The 16,378-nt window shown below is 38.0% G+C and overlaps 1 protein-coding gene and 1 long non-coding RNA gene across 2 annotated transcripts; one reads left to right on the plus strand and one right to left on the minus strand.

Annotated features, from left to right (window-relative positions):
• Positions 1-1,487: 1,487 nt before the first annotated feature.
• On the minus strand, positions 1,488-8,397 carry LOC117412590 (pre-mRNA-splicing factor ISY1 homolog). Its single transcript, XM_058988462.1, has 11 exons — positions 8,247-8,397; positions 7,415-7,437; positions 7,031-7,082; positions 6,716-6,781; positions 6,325-6,367; positions 6,116-6,228; positions 5,515-5,632; positions 4,437-4,559; positions 3,177-3,298; positions 2,887-2,973; positions 1,488-1,971 (listed from the first exon to the last, which is right to left on the minus strand). Exons 1-11 carry the CDS (start codon positions 8,247-8,249, stop codon positions 1,864-1,866), a joined length of 858 nt encoding a protein of 285 aa, XP_058844445.1. The 5' UTR covers positions 8,250-8,397; the 3' UTR covers positions 1,488-1,863.
• Positions 8,398-8,766: 369 nt separating this feature from the next.
• LOC131697696 (uncharacterized) lies at positions 8,767-9,944 on the plus strand. Its single transcript, XR_009307447.1, has 2 exons — positions 8,767-8,977; positions 9,664-9,944. It is a non-coding gene; the product is annotated as an uncharacterized LOC131697696 (long non-coding RNA).
• The last annotated feature ends 6,434 nt before the right edge of the window (positions 9,945-16,378 follow it).

Consider the following 16,378-nt stretch of genomic DNA (forward strand, 5'->3'; position numbering starts at 1 on the left):
GTTTGGTCCAGTACGATACAGGCCCTGCAGGTACATTCTAAATGGTGCTTGTTAAATAATTCTTATGTTGTTTCCAGTAATATGTTAATTTATTAAGGTTTCTTTAAGAATCAGATGGCATACCATTCTAATACATACAGTGAAGATGTAATTACTGTTCACATAGTTATTGAACCATGCTGTGTTAATGTAGTGTTTGAAGGGGCCAAAGTGAAATGTTAATACCATTTACATCATTTTGACAGATGCTATCAGCTTTTTATCTTCCAATCTGTGATGCCAGCTCCAAAGGCAGCAGATCTGTATCTTAGCATCAGCACCTTGGTAACTATAGAGGGGTCATTTAACTGAAACAAACACTTCAACTGTCATACAAAATGCACAAGTCCAGTAGAATCTGTGCAACTCTGGACAAAAGTTTTGCATCTCCCTATAGAATTAACTAATTTTGCTTCATAAAGTTAAGTAAAACTTGCTGAATAGTGTTATGTTATATATATATATATATATATATATATATATATATATATATATATATATATATATATATATATATAATTTTAAATTGAGAATTGAGTTTCAATCCTAAAATTCTAGTTGATGCAACACTTTTGGCCATAGCTATTGATGCATCAATGTTTCTCAGTGAAATTGTTATCAAGTATCCGCTATTAAAACTTGACTTAACAAAAAACGTAATTCTGCTATTACGCTTCATGACTACTTAAAGGTTCTACTTTGGCTGATCCAAAGGTTTCAGGAGCTGTATCCCACCTCCATTAACAATCTAATCAGACAACAGTTCTCATCAGAGCTGGCTGTTCTGTGCTGTCGCACAGCGTCAGTAAATGTCAGTTTTGTGGTGGTTACCTCCATGGCTTCATCTAATGGAGCTGACAGATTCAAAGTAGCTCTATGTGTGTGTAGGGAGGGTTTCCATTCTCCACCATGAATATTTCTATGGTACGGTATACTGGGGTGGACACAGATAAATTCACTTTTTTTTTTTTTTTTTAAATGAATATCAGTCGTAATAGGGCATACATTATGGTTTCCTTCCCACAGTCTCCTATCTGGCCTCAAATCTGAACTACATGTCTTGTTACCAATATTCTTAAAACTCCAGAATTGGTTAGGTGTGTTTATTATTAGGTGGTTTATGCTAGTTATCATATCACATGCTTTGTTGAGTGTAGCAGACTTCAATAAAAGGCTGCAGGGTTAACTCATGCCTAAATGTCTGCTCATGTTCACACTACATTTAATTAAAATTCTTCTTGTCAGTCCTTCACAGTCGTTACCCTATTAAATCTTTATGTAAGTAACCACATCAGGTTTTGTTTCGTAGTTGAAAGCGAACCTGCTGCGTTTAAAAAACAAAACAAAAGGAACAAAACAGATGAGTGACATTTATACATCCTTTTCCACTTAGAAATCTCTCAGAATGTACTCTTTAAGTGAAAGAAGACGCATGCTTTTAAAACAAATAAAATTGTTTTAATTTTTTTTTATTTACAAAATAAGTTTACTAAAACAATCCACAAAAGTATTTCATATTACAAAATGAAAACAAACAAACAAACATGTGGTTATGTACAATATTTTGTGAGATGTTTGCAACACACAGTAAGTGGAGTTGGATTTACTGTTATCTATGTCACTAGAACTAGTGACATGACATTTTATCCCATTATGTATCACTGAGCCTTCCAATGAAACCTGAGTTCCTGAGGGACACACACAACAAGAGTTACGTTGCCAGCAGTCTTTGACCCCAGAGGTATTAAAGCCAATCTTCTTTCAAAAAAGTCAGACACATAATTGCAGAACAAACATGTTCCACCCGTGCGCTGGCTGCTGATGCTACAATCCTAGAAGTGTTTTGGCTTCTTCACTTTGTGCCATCAGAGTTTCACTGGCATATTTTTGCAGCAGCTCCATCTTCTTCCTTCTGACCAGGGCCTCTTCAATCTGGAATCGTAAACAATACCTTTCAGAATATAGAAGGCTGTGTGGTCCAGTGGTTAAACAAAAGGGCTTGTAACCAGGAGGTCCCCGGTTCAAATCCCACCTCAGCCACTAACTCATTGTGTGACCCTGAGCAAGTCACTTAACCTCCTTGTGCTCCGTCTTTCGGGTGAGACATAATTGTAAGTGACTCTGCAGCTGATGCATAGTTCACACACCCTAGTCTCTGTAAGTCGCCTTGGATAAAGGCGTCTGCTAAATAAACAAATAATAATAATAATAGAATACTGTTAGGCAGGAAAACGATCAACGCTTTGTATCTTACGTGGCTCCCCAAAAATAATTTCTTAACCTTTTCTTAAATAATGAATACACACAATGTACATACACCAATTAACAAACTAACAAAGTCATGCATGCATATACCCAAGACCAGCTGCTATGTTTATTATCTGTCTTAGACCTCAATAAAAGTCAGCAGTTAACACATGCCTAAATGTCTGCCCAGATTTAAAATGATATTGACACCAGTTTCTTAAACTATTTTAGTATATATTCTGGACATGATACACCAATACACGTCTATGAACCTAAAGCAAATTAGTCCTTGGCTTGTGCAATGTGACTCTACTTACAGAGGGCAAGTTATATAGCTGATCAGCAAAACTAAAAGCCTTCGTACTGTCATGTGTGTCAATGTCTTGCTACGATTTCAAAATAGTAAATCTTTCAAATTCAAATATTCTCATACAGGAAAGCAAAATTATGTCTATGCATATGCATTACTGGAGTCATAGTGTCTACTACAGTGTTTACATAGTGGAGTCTACTGTATACAAACATTTTAACCAGGCATTGTGCAAGTATTACGTGATTACGTGTGGATGCTCTGTAGGTAGAGCACCAGCAAGTTCTTACCTCTTTCTGGGAGGGTACTGGGACATGCGCTATAAATTTCTGTGATCCTTCCTCGCCGTCCATAGGTTCGCCAGTTTCTTCATCAGACTGCGTAAACAAACAGATTTTGGTTATAAGAAACAATTATTCTCTTCTGAGTAAACCACAGAACCACAGTTTTATAACATTTTGGTAGACCAGGGCATATATGTTGCGACTCATCCCAGTGGTCAATGTAGACGGGTATGTGTTTTCATGGTGGCCTTTCATGCAGGTTTGACTGTAGTAGTGTACTGCATGCTGTGCATTACCTCATCCTCTTGAACCGCATAAATATATTCTTCCTCCTCCACTTCCTCCTTGTCCCCTGCTTCTTCCCCAGCCAGGCGAGCCTCCTTCTCTGCCTTCCATCTCTCCACAGCCTCAGCTAAGACTGAAACAACAAGATCAACACTTAAAAGTTCCAGGGCAAACGAAAAACAATCATCTGTGCTTCTAATAATGACAATTTGATTTTAAATATGTAACAAAAATAAAAAAAAAGTCGCTATCTACTACTGAATATTATTAACTATCATGTTTTCTAAATGATATCTGTTCACTTTTTCACAGCATTATTTTATGTATTTAAATATACATTAAAGAATACTTCCAAAAAAATAAAAAAAAATAATAAAAACGCATCACCCCTCAAAACCAAACAAACCCCAAAAATACATCTGAGTAGTAATTTATAAACGCAGTCCATCCGACTGTGGTCATGTGTTAAAGCACAAGACAGCATCTCAAGCGTGACTGCAATTAATAGATACAATCTTATTAGACTAGATAATGATGGATAATGCTCTTCATTTCCCCATGCATCTCAGTAATTAAATGCTACAAGCCCATGATTAAGCAGAACTATATGACTGAAACAGTTGTGCAGTCAATAGCTAATGCATATTGTCACGTGGTTGTCTTTGAAATGGCTGAATGAACTCAGAAGAACAAGCAGTACAAAAATATATTCTGATTGATACACATTGGGCTTCTTTTTAAATTCTAACGTTACCACTGTTTGTGAACAAAAGTATTTAGTCCTCAAAGTTGTGCAACAAGCCTGTGATTCTGAAATAAAAACTATTCTCTTGCATGAGGCAAGTGAACTGATGCCGAACAAATTATCTAGTCAAATGTCTAGCAAGAACCTGTTTGGCTCCGATAAAATAACCTACATTTTGCCATTTTTCCTACACAATTTGAAATGCTCACTTACTAATCAGCTTCTGATCCCTGGACTCAAGTCTTGTCAGGTTAGTCTGGCACCTGACCAGTATGAGGTTGTTCCAGCTGTTTTTGTCCCTAACCCTTGCAGTATCCACTTCAACGCCCTGCTCCCTGTACGCCCCCATCCAAGAACAGGAATCGAACACTGCTAACATGACAGGATTTAGCAGGGTGTAATCTCATTCTTTCTAACTTGGGTTCTGTGCATATACCTGCACATGGACAAAATTAAAAGGATGATCTTGAACATTTCTGTCACTATTCTAAACTTTACAAGACCTGAAAATACTGCGGGCATATACCTTGTTTCTCATATTCCTGTTCCAAAGGCACTAAAACACCATCATCTTCATCTCTGTAGCCATAATATTCTGCATCAATATCTTTCATAAGCTCTGCACGAGTCTTCCTTGGAGGAGGGAGTGCTAAATGAAAAGAAAAGAAAATTAATCTTGCTTCAGTCAGTATGCAACAGGTATGGAGACAGGTTTAATATGGCATTATGACAGGGTAGCATCACAGTCCGGATGTTATCAGCACGGAAGACAGATTCAGACACAGAAAAGCTGCAGTGAAGCGCTAATGCCCACGTTTAATCAACACAAATACTGAACATTGAACAAAACACATTAACAAAATAAAAGGTCTACAAATATTCACGCAGTAAACAAACACAGACATGGACGTAAATACAGCACACAACACAGAACACATACCTTCCCCTTTACAACCAACAACATTTATTCTATCCTTTTCTCTCTCTAACATGTGTTATCACCCTTTAAATACACCTGTGGCTGGAGCCTAATTAATCATTTAATTATGTATTCAATTGATGGCTCCAGCCACATCCTCACATGTTTTTACAGGGAGGATTTTAACCCCCCCCCCCCCCCCCCCCCCCCCCCCCCCCACACACATACACACACGAGCACCGGCACAGCTTTCACTCTGCCACAGGCATATAACATATGACTTAGTTCAAATATAAATACCTGCTGATAAATATATAATTAAATAAAAAGGAATTTGCCCAATTTTTTTTTAAATTACATTGTTAGTTTTTTTACAAAAAAATTGTGACCTGTTCCCATTGCCAATTTTCGAAATATCACGCAAAAATTAAAAATGACTGCATTCCCAACTAATATGTACAGAGCTTTTTTTGTTATTATCACAAATCATGCTTTGAAAAAGGAGACCAAAAGAACATTTCTGAGATTAATAAGGCAATTACACAGTTTAGTTTGGAAATTCGGTTCTGCGTGACCAACATCCCAGTCACTTACTGTATGAAGTTAGCATAGCTATAATCTTTGCTAATTAAGCTTGAGACTGGCACATCTTTGGAGCTGACTTCTGTCCTTTAAATGTACTTACGCTCTTTCTCAAAGAGTTCCCGAACCCCGGGTAGATCTTTGGCAGCACCAAAGTATTTGTACCCTCTGTTTCCTGGCACCTCTTTCCCTTCATGATCCAGCATCCTAGGTCCAACTCTCTGGGGAGGGGAAAAATGGCAGAATTTCAGTTTGCTCTTACAGAGACCTGAAGCGACAGAGCAGGATAAGCACTAAAAGTTACTAGCTTACTGGGCTGTATACACTTACATTAGTGTCGGGTAATTCACAGCAGCAAAATGCACCAGTTTACGAAAAAAGAAAAGAAATTCAATTGTAAGCACAACTGTAGTCATTTTGCATTAGCGCTGCACACTTGGGTGACGTTGCTGAAGAGCTTGATGATGGCAGATAAACGGTTAGGCCGGATACACGACGGATTACTGTACAACAATTTTGCTATCCGTATCATTGGCAGTATGATGCCAAACAAAGTAAAGAAAATTATACATCTAACAATTGATAGGACAATTATTTTGCAGTTTGAATATAGATGGAAAACATTTTGTCAAGGTGTTTTAGAAATCTGAGATGGTCACGTGGGTATTTGACACAGAATTCCTCTACTTCAAAAAGCAACTTACTGCATAATCAGGACCTCCCAGCTCCTTAATCCGAATTTCCCAATGTCCCTTCTCTCGGAGCAGCTTATTGATTTCATCGTTAAGGTCCCGTATCTTAAACTCCCCCAAGCCGGCTAGTAAATGAAAAGGATGCTTTGATTATTAACAATCTAGGATATAGGAACTATTATTTATTTTAGATATGAAATTAACTAGATAAAACTCCTTACCATTTTGAATCTGTGCAACCTTTTTAGAAATTTCGCTGATTATCTAAAAAAACAAACAGATTTAATAGTTAAATATACATGCATGTGACCTAGCTTCAATATTTTAACCATAAACAAAATAATTCAAAAGAATGACTTAACACACACACACACAATCATACAAGATCATGCCTGCGGCTTTTAATGTTTTAAAAGGAATAAAACACACAATTGGATTTAATGTAGCCCACTAAAATACATGGTTCTGTTTTAATCCCAGTAATGTCATATCAGGGACAGGTGAGCTTAGTGGGAAAACAGTATTGTCAATTTAAATTTAAACAGACCTTCTAAACATTTAAACAGAAAACAAAATTTCCGACTCCTAACGAACACTGCCTTATCTTCTTACCTGTCTTCTCCATCTTTCTGCTTTCGGTAACTCGTTGCATTCTGAAGCAAGAAAAGGCCTCCTCTCCTGTTGGATTGAGCACATTTAAAGTGAATGATTTGTGTACAGCGAGAAGGATTTAGTTATGCAAGTTATCATCATATAGTCAATAACAGTGATGCCCTTTATACTTACACATATGTAGCACAGTTATATGACGTTTTTAAGTATTGTAAACAGAACTGAATTATTGGTGAGAATCATTATTTTGAGATGGCCACAATGTCATGATTTTTGCCACTACATTAATAATGTTTCTAGGAATTTACCACTCACTTTAACTTTTCCATCCTCGAGTTGAGCCTGGCGAAATCTCGCCAGGGCTGTCCTGCATGACAAAAACAATATTAGGCAGGGAGATAAATATCTGCATTTTATAACAATATGAAACTGTACTTCCAAGACAGCAACACAGTAAGCATATTTATATAAAAAGTAAACTTGACACATGATTAAACAAATTGTCTAATTAAAAAATATATATAAATATATATTCCCCAGAATAATAATGAAGATTGTATTTGAAAATACTACGATGACTGTTATTCTTTGTTAGAAAATGACATGACATGCATATCAGTTTATTAGAAACATAATGTGAATCCTCAGTTTATTGTCAAAATAGGTAAAAGTCACCAAACATTAAATGAGTATACTTACATGGCCTTTTCAGCATTTCGAGCCTATTGTTGAAAAAGAAAATAAGTTTATTTCAATATGACTATACACCTTATTATTTAATAAATTATATTAAGGGTTTAGTGTGGCCACATTTTTGCTCCGCTTCAAACATAATTGTAAAACTCCTAACATTGCATAGCAGTTTCATCCATTCCAGGTTTTACTGCGAGCTTGATTAGCGCTAGTATAGAAGTAACAAGCTCTGATGTATCTTATTAAACCAGGAACGGATCAAACCGCTTTGCAGTGACAGTCTTATTGCCATCCCTGGATGCTTCGTTATTAACATACACTCTATGAGATTCAGATATGGAACTGCTTGGAGTATAATTCAAATTCGTTTGTGAAAACCCAAGAACCGTGCCAGCTTTGAACAGTGGTGCAAATCAGAAAGCTGGTTTTCTAGTGCCAGGACACTCGCCTGTGTTTGACACAGCCATATTACACCAGTTCCCAGAAAAGACAGGGATCCATAGTGTAACATTTTCAGGCAAATGCAGGAGGGAAGTTTAGTGAATCTTTAATGAATTGAAAATGATGTCTCAAAATGTGTAAAAAAAAGATGTTAACTCTTTTACAATCACGTGACACATCAAGAGTATTTGTATTTAGGAAACTGGCATTTAACGTTTCAGGGATGTTGTATGAGTGAGAATTTCTGAAGATCAAACTCAAAATGGAATACAATGCAGAATTAATGGTCCCGGTTGGGCTTAGTTATAGCTAGTAAAAGCCACAATATTTCCTATAAGAAAGCATCGAGACCAAAATAATACATGTATATAATGAAAACACTGTTTTAACAACGTACCATCTTCCGCTATTCAACGTAAAGTACAGCAAATTCTGCGGCGCTTCCTCCAAGTTCACCACGCTGAATGAAAACAGGAAGGGATTGTTACAAGGGTCAGGGTTGAGAGTTCGAGTTGTGTCGCCGAACCTGTCGACCAATCAGAGTGCAACAGACGCCCACTATTGACAGCAAGGTAGAAACATGTTTTGAACAACGAAGGTAACTACAGCAGATGCACGTTTGTAGAGGTTGTTAGGAAGCGGTGAGGAATTATTCACCGGTTTAATATGTGTTTTGTGTTATTGTAACACAAATATGAAATCGCTTGGAAGAGTTGTTTCACGGTTTTGAAACGCATCTAGTTATGTAGTACTAGTGAACTGGCCAGTACTTTGAATAGTTGTACACCATAGGCTGTAATAAATGTATTTTATTATATATATACACGTAAGTTAATAACTGTTTTAATTAACATAGTGTTTTGTGTGTGTGTGCGTGTGCAAAATGTAAGATTACTGTATGTTTTTGGATATTTCTCTTTTTTAGAAAAGACGTTACTTGGTCAAAAATAATCATACAAAATGCGAAATGTATTAAAAAAAAAATTAACCAGAAACACATGAGGGACTTCAACCATGTGTATCCGAGTTCTCAGCAGATGGCTCTCTTGTGTTCCTTTGATTCAGAGGTGAAGGCTGTCAATGGGCTTGAAATAACTCAGTTATAACGGATAGTCTTTGTTGAAGCAGGTACAGTGAAAATAGTAGATGTTGGGTTTAAACATGCAACGTGTTTTTTGAGTACTGAGTACGGGAGTCCTGTTCTGGTTAAACTGTATGTCTTTTTTTTTTTTTAAGAAAAAAGCTAATGTGGGAAAAAAAAGATCTGATGAATTATGGAATTGGTAATAACACACTGGGCCAATGTGTGGCAGCAACGCTCCTTATTGTGCGTTGGTGATTTTGAAGTTAATTTTAACTTCCCAAGGCTTCGTCAAGACCCAAAGATAAAAACGCTAGTCCCATAAAACTGCATTTCACGTGCGATGCTTGCAGTTCAAATCATAACTGTCGGTGCACTATTGTATTGGAAATGCTAGAGTACAATATGAATATTGCGCAGCCACTGCATTGAGTTGTGAGGCAGTGGTGCTGTCATTAATATTCAGACATTATATGCGAGGTGACTGTAGATCGCTGTTTTAAAAATAACTGTGACCCAGCTTAGAAAATGCAAACTGAGATCAGTGGCTGTTTCTGTTTTGGGCAAAAGTAGCAGACACTCATTTGCATTATATTGGTTTCTGTTATTTAATTACCTGAATTTTTTGTTTGTGTTTGTCTTGTTATATTAATACCATTTTATTCACAAAAGTGTCTTTTTAAAAAACAATTATTTGAAGGTCCATGTAACTAAATATAACTCTTCTTTTCAGAAATGACCAGATTCTCTGTGAAAGGAACAAAGAGCTGTCATTCACTTTCTCACTTCACCTGGAGCAAACCCTGATCTGTTCACAGTGGGCAGAGGAGATGAAGGACCTGCGTTATTCAATATGGAAGTGCAATAATACTTTTTGATAATTACATTTTATTGTATGTATTTTCATGATGAGACAAGTTGTTAACACATGTCATACATATAAACACTTTTGTATGAATGAACAACAATGTATACTTTTTAAATTGGCCTTTCTAAATAAATGGTTTCCTTAAATCTAGAAATCTTCATTATCATGTATTTATTATGATTCAAATGACCTGTCCTTAATGGCATGGTATGGCATTGTATTGTATGACATGACTTTATTTTTGAATAAACATTTGCATTATATGTACTAATAATAATGATCATAATATGTATGTTAGGGCTTTAAACTTGCACTAGCCCTGAATCCAGTCCTGGGTTTCAGAATTTCCCTTGTTTCAGTCATTTATTAAAATGAGCGGGTGGTAGTAGTTTGAACAATCAGGCCCCTGGTAAATCTGCTCTGAACTGATTTCGCTTCACAGCATGAATAAGTCACTGCTGAGTCTGTAGTTTTACACGCAGCAACAGTGGAACAATTTATTAAACATCCAACTCGTAATCGTTAAAAAAAACAAAAAACTTAACTGAGGGTAGTTCACAAACCCTGGACTGGGTCTGACGTGCAAGCCATGTCATTTTTTTTTTTTTTTTAAAACACATACCATGCTCCTGTAGAGTGCCTTGTCAGCACCAGGTGGCGCTTATTTTCAAGCGGAAAAAGACACTTGAAACTGTAGTTTGTACCAAAAAAAAAAAAAAAAAAAGTTTAGGTCATTTTTAGTAGAAACCAGTTTTCCAGATGGTCCTTACACATTTGAGGGGAATCAGCACTATTTTGTGTAATATGTTGGGGAGGGGGTAAAAAAAATGTAATGCTTTTTATCAATTTACTATTGATAACATCATATGATCTGTTTTTGAAAAAATTGTGATCTGCAATTTGGTTTACTTGAAATGTTGAAATGAAAAGCAGGTAAAGCATGTCAGTTAATATTAGTAAAAACAATACTTTGCTATGCTTACATAGGAGGAATCTATTAAAACCTATGGGCTAACTTATATTTGATGAAAAACAAATCCTGTTTTAACAGAGGGGTGTTCAGAGCTCTGCTCTTGTACAGCTGTTATTAAGCAAACTAGACAGCAAGATAATCATACTGTCAGTTTCAACCTTTATCATGCATACCTTTTCTTAATGCGATTTTTTATTGCTGGATTTATTCTTTGTGCTTTCTAGGACAGTAATTGCATCTTGAGGTGTAAGTGAGAAATACTGTAAACAACTGGTGTACTCGAAAGAGGGTGTCGCAGGACACTGGTCATGTCACTACATTGTGAACTGCTGCCTAGAAGCCAGCTGCTCTCAAGTTAGCACAGTCTTCCAAAAAGTGGGACTTACAATGTAATTGATCACTCCAAAAAGGGTTATTTTGAGGTAGTTAATATTCGAGGCATGTGTACAGCTATGGCCAAACGTTTAGCATCACCCTATAGAATAAACTCATTTTGCTTCATAAAGCTGAATAAGACCTGCTGAATCATTTTATGTTAACATATTAAATGACATACCGCTTTGTTGTTTCCCATATACTTAACAAAAAACTGACCAAAAATGTGTGACATTTAACAAAGCTGTCTAGCCTGTTCTTATAAGAAATGACATAGACATTGTTTAGCAGTGGGCTGCACAGTGTGTGCTTCATTTTTATCGAGCCCTGCAGTAGGAAATCCTTACCTCTCTGACAGGTGGCCAGCCATTCTTGGAGCGCTCGTTTTAGACTTCAGTCTTGGCTGGAAATTGACCTCACAACCACAGCTAGAGCCAGCTGTTTCAAACTCTTAAGCCACCTCCTGCTTGTTGAAATCATGTATGCTTCCACTAAAATAAAGTTTCATCTCTAGAATTATCCATTTAGAAAATGTATTCAATGTTAACAATGTACCTGTTACATAAGACAAGGGCATTACTTTTAAGAACAAAAATGAAAGACACTTGTCTTAGGTATGTACTGTACATATTGATTGCTGCACACTGTTGATGAATGTATTCAGTGCTTCTCAAAGGTGGAGTGCTGTTGAGTGATTGCCCCTGTGCCAAGGTTATCACAGTTTCACTAATTAGCAGGAAATGACACTGCTGATGCAACTCTCTGCCCTTCAAGGAAGAATCAAATTCTGTGTCATTCCCTTGCAGTTGCTGTAAAGCAGCATACAGGTGATAAGGAGGTAATGACGTGTTTTTATTTACCTTAGATAGCGTTTCAGGATGTGCAATGCTAATCAGAAACTTTACAAATGAAAATTTGGAATAATAAAATTTCAGCAATGGTATGAAAATTGGTTTTGAAGATTAGCAAGTAAAAAGAAAAACAATTGTCTACAAGAAATGCTATGTACTGAGGCTATTGTGACAATTTCATTAAAAAAAAATACCTGAAAAAAGATTATTTTTCAATTGGCAGTCATGGGAAAACAATGGGATAAGTCTTCTGCTCATTCCAGCTCCTCTCAGTACCTTCCTCAGCAGGCACCGTTCTCCCATCTTGTGACTGTGAACTGCACTAACCACATCCCCCGATTAACTCAGTCTGGACTTAAAGATCTAATTTCTTAATTTTTATAATTTTAGTGCCCTCAAAAGGTGCTGGATCGCCAACACAAGTTACTGAAATCCTTGCTTTTTATCCAGAGCAGGGATAGTGCAAACAACAGCAACATCAGCATCCCGTATTGCCTGACCAGCAACCTGCAATCACCCTCTTCAATAATATCGTGTGAGGGAACAGGTCAGTCTTTGCCCATCTAACCTTTGGCCTCTCTTTTTGTGAATTTTGCTGAACTGGCTTTCTGAAATTGGCCATTTTTAAAAAATTATACGACCGTCCCTTTTCTAAGACTACCTTGAACATTTTAAACATTTTTGGTCAGTGCATACTTCATAATATATTGGACATATGACAATTTTTAAATTGCACTTTTTGTCTAAGTGCAATTTTGGCTCTTGGTTTCTTTGCTCTGTTTTGTTCCACTAGACTCTGAGCAGTCTTCATGACTGGCCTCACACAATGCAGTTTTATTAACAACAAGAGTTTGCACTTTTAAGAACACAATAACCCGAATACTAGCAACGTCTTCCACCTGTGACCCCCCACTGTACAAGCTTATCCATTTTCATTAGAGACGCGTTGCCTGTCCTTGTATCTCATTGCCTGTAGAGAATGCTGTCCTTTATGATTGCCAGTTCAGTGAGGCTGCAGGATGGCATGTCCATTGTCACAGGCTCTACAGCCCACTGACTAACTCAATGGCTGTTGACAGTGCTGTTTGTATACACAGCCAGGATTCAAATTCCCATTATTCAGCAGAGAAACCCTATCCACAGCTCTCCTGGGGGAGATGGTGGTAGCCACAGTTGTCATGTTTCAACAGTAGGAGCATTTGACATGTAGAGGAATATTTAAAAAGATACTGTGGCCCACAATTGTGTTTCACTAAAACATGAGACATTGCTCAATAGTGAGCGACATTTTTACAGTACTGACACCTGATCTAAGGTATTGAAAGCTGTATTTTGGGAACCGCTTATCTTGTTATGATATACTATTTTACATGCTGAGAAAGTAGGTCACAGTGATACTGAAACCTGTAAAGTGATATCTTTGACATACCTTGTTAATTTTGTGTGTGTGTGTGTGTGTGTGTGTGTGTGTGTCGGTTTGGATTTATATTCAATGTTGGGATCATGACTGCTTGTATGGGTATGGTGAGAGGTGATTATGGACTATTTGGCCGCTGGTCCCGCCGGTTAAGGGGAGAAGAAGCCACCGCCCTCTGAAAAGAGGAACTGATCTGACGAAGCCAGGACCTCCCCACTGCCTGCATTAAGATGGAAGTTGGGGAGGTGGAGGGTAGAGTTACAACTGGATTGCAATGGCAACGCCCAGATAAGTTTATCTGAGATTGATATAGCATATGAGGAAGTGATCTCATAAGGCAATTATTCAATAATCCTAAATGGGAGTGCCATGATTCCCTACCCTGAATTTCAGCCAAAGCTCCTAATATAATTTTCTGTGACATGGATTTACAACACTAGAAACTAATTCACTTTGTGTGCTGGTCAGATTCAACACAAGTCCTAAAGGTAAAGGCCCCAGCCCTCTACACTGTTTAGGCTCCTTTTCTGAAGTTTCTTTAATTAATGCTCAACAAACAAACAGCAAAAAGGAATCGTCATGAAATTCCACACTGCCACACTGAGCTTCACTGGTTACCAGTCCTGCTTGTGGGGGAAAAAATCCTCAGAAGGAACAAACCTGATTACACTGCAGCAATTATTCATACCAAGGTATGAATAATTGATTTGCATTTTGTTTTCGTCACAGTGGCAGCCTTTTGTACCTGCTAGTAAAACAGAAAGTGATGAAATGCCAGCGACTGGCTTCGTACACCGAAAATACCTTTCCGTAAGAGTGAATGGGGGGTCTACCCCCAAGGTCGTCTGAGGTTGCATCGTACACACTTAATGGGGCTGGAGAAGAGGATGATACATGAGCACAAGCACCCCCTGTTCACAAGGCCGGAACCATGTTTTAATCTTTCCTCAATTCCCTTATAACAGACAGACACAGGAGAAGAACAATCGTTTAACAGTGTAAAATCCCTCTGTAAAAACCTTCACCATAAACCGTTTCTCCGATTCCTCAACCAAGATAGTTCCAACTAGTACAGGGGGTGCACCAGACTTTCTGCCCATCCTGACAAAATCGGACTTGAAAAAGCAAGATGCAGCTTATATATTTAAGCAGATCCAGGGCTTTTGCTCTGCATTAATGACCTGCTTGCAGAGTTTGTGTATTAACCCTTAACATTATATTAATTCCCCTTGAAATGCAAGGGGTAGAGTTTGTATTTGCTGTAATAATCCGTGTATAAAAAATTAAAAAAAACAAAAAACTTTTACCTGTGTTCTGTGTTTATTTCATGAGCATTTGCTTTTACTGAACTGAACATTGACAACCTTTGAATACATAATACATACCAGACCTCATGTCAGCCCATTTACACAGGTGTACAGGCAGCAGGCGTTTCTCATTTTTGTCTACTGTTAATTGCAGAGAAATATTGCAAACCTTAATGCGCTTGATTATTTTAATAGCTGGCAGCCCCATTAACTTTGTTAATACACTCTCAACAGAGCCCTCAGGATCCAATCACAGCGTCTAGCAGCACAACCAAATCAAGGTTAATTGTGTAGACTTTGCAGGTCTAATTAAATGAGGAGAAAAACAGGCGCTCTTGATTAGCTGGCACTTGAGATAATGCCTGCACCCTGCTGCTTTTTCCTTTGTCATCGCTGCACAAACTTGGCAGGCACAGCTGTTTTCGAGTGCTTTGAAATGCTGGTGAAACGCTCATTTGAATAATTGATTAAAGTGCCTACAGGTAAACAAAATATGCATGCCCCTAATCCATTTGAAGAATTCAAGTCCTGAGTCGCTCCATAGGAAATCCACAAAATCCTCTTATGAAGCAGAACACATATATATATACAGTACTGTGCAAAAGTTTTAGGCAGGTGTGAAAAAATGCTGTAAAGTAAGAATGCTTTCAAAAATAGACATGTTAATAGTTTATATTTATCAATTAACAAAATGCAAAGTGAGAGAACAGAAGAAAAATCTACATCAAAACAATATTTGGTGTGACCACCCTATGCCTTCAAAACAGCATCAATTCTTCTAGGTACACTTGCACAGTTTTTGAAGGAACTCGGCAGGTAGGTTGGCCCAAACATCTTGGAGAACTAACCACAGTTCTTCTGTGGATTTAGGCAGCCTCAGTTGCTTCTCTCTCTTCATGTAATCCCAGACAGACTCGATGATGTTGAGATCAGTGCTCTGTGGGGGCCATACCATCACTTCCAGGACTCCTTGTTCTTCTTTACGCTGAAGATAGTTCTTAATGACTTTCGCTGTATGTTTGGGGTCGTTGTCATGTTGCAGAATAAATTTGGGGCCAATCAGATGCCTCCCTGATGGTATTGCATGATGGATAAGTATCTGCCTGTACTTCTCAGCATTGAGGAGACGATTAATTCTGACCAAATCCCCAACTCCATTTGCAGAAATGCAGCCCCAAACTTGCAAGGAACCTCCACCATGCTTCACTGTTGCCTGCAGACACTCATTCGTGTACCGCTCTCCAGCCCTTCGGCAAACAAACTGCCTTCTGCTACAGCCAAATATTTCAAATTTTGACTCATCAGTCCAGAGCACCTGCTGCCATTTTTCTGCACCCCAGTTCCTGTGTTTTCGTGCATAGTTGAGTCGCTTGGCCTTGTTTCCACGTTGGAGGTATGGCTTTTTGGCCGCAAGTCTTCCATGAAGGCCACTTCTGACCAGACTTCTCCGGACCGTAGATGGGTGTACCAGGGTCCCACTGTTTTCTGCCAATTCTGAGCTGATGGCACTGCTGGACATCTTCCGACTGCGAAGGGAAGTAAGCATGATGTGTCTTTCATCTGCTGCAGTAAGTTTCCTTGGCCGACCACTGCGTCTACGGTCCTCAACGTTGCCCGTTTCTTTGTGCTTCTTCAAAAGAGCTTGGACAGCACATCT

The sequence above is a fragment of the Acipenser ruthenus genome, chromosome 16, assembly GCF_902713425.1.
Source record: "Acipenser ruthenus chromosome 16, fAciRut3.2 maternal haplotype, whole genome shotgun sequence".
Taxonomy (NCBI): Eukaryota; Metazoa; Chordata; class Actinopteri; order Acipenseriformes; family Acipenseridae; genus Acipenser; species Acipenser ruthenus.

What these genes read in the sequence shown, in the direction of transcription:
- LOC117412590 (XM_058988462.1), bottom strand. An exon ending in TGGGAGGTCCTGATTATGCA is followed by an intron (nt 5,633 to 6,115) that starts GTAAGTTGCTTT and finishes TCCCCTCCCCAG; the next exon opens with AGAGTTGGACCTAGGATGCT. An exon ending in ACAGGAATATGAGAAACAAG is followed by an intron (nt 3,299 to 4,436) that starts GTATATGCCCGC and finishes TTGTTGTTTCAG; the next exon opens with TCTTAGCTGAGGCTGTGGAG.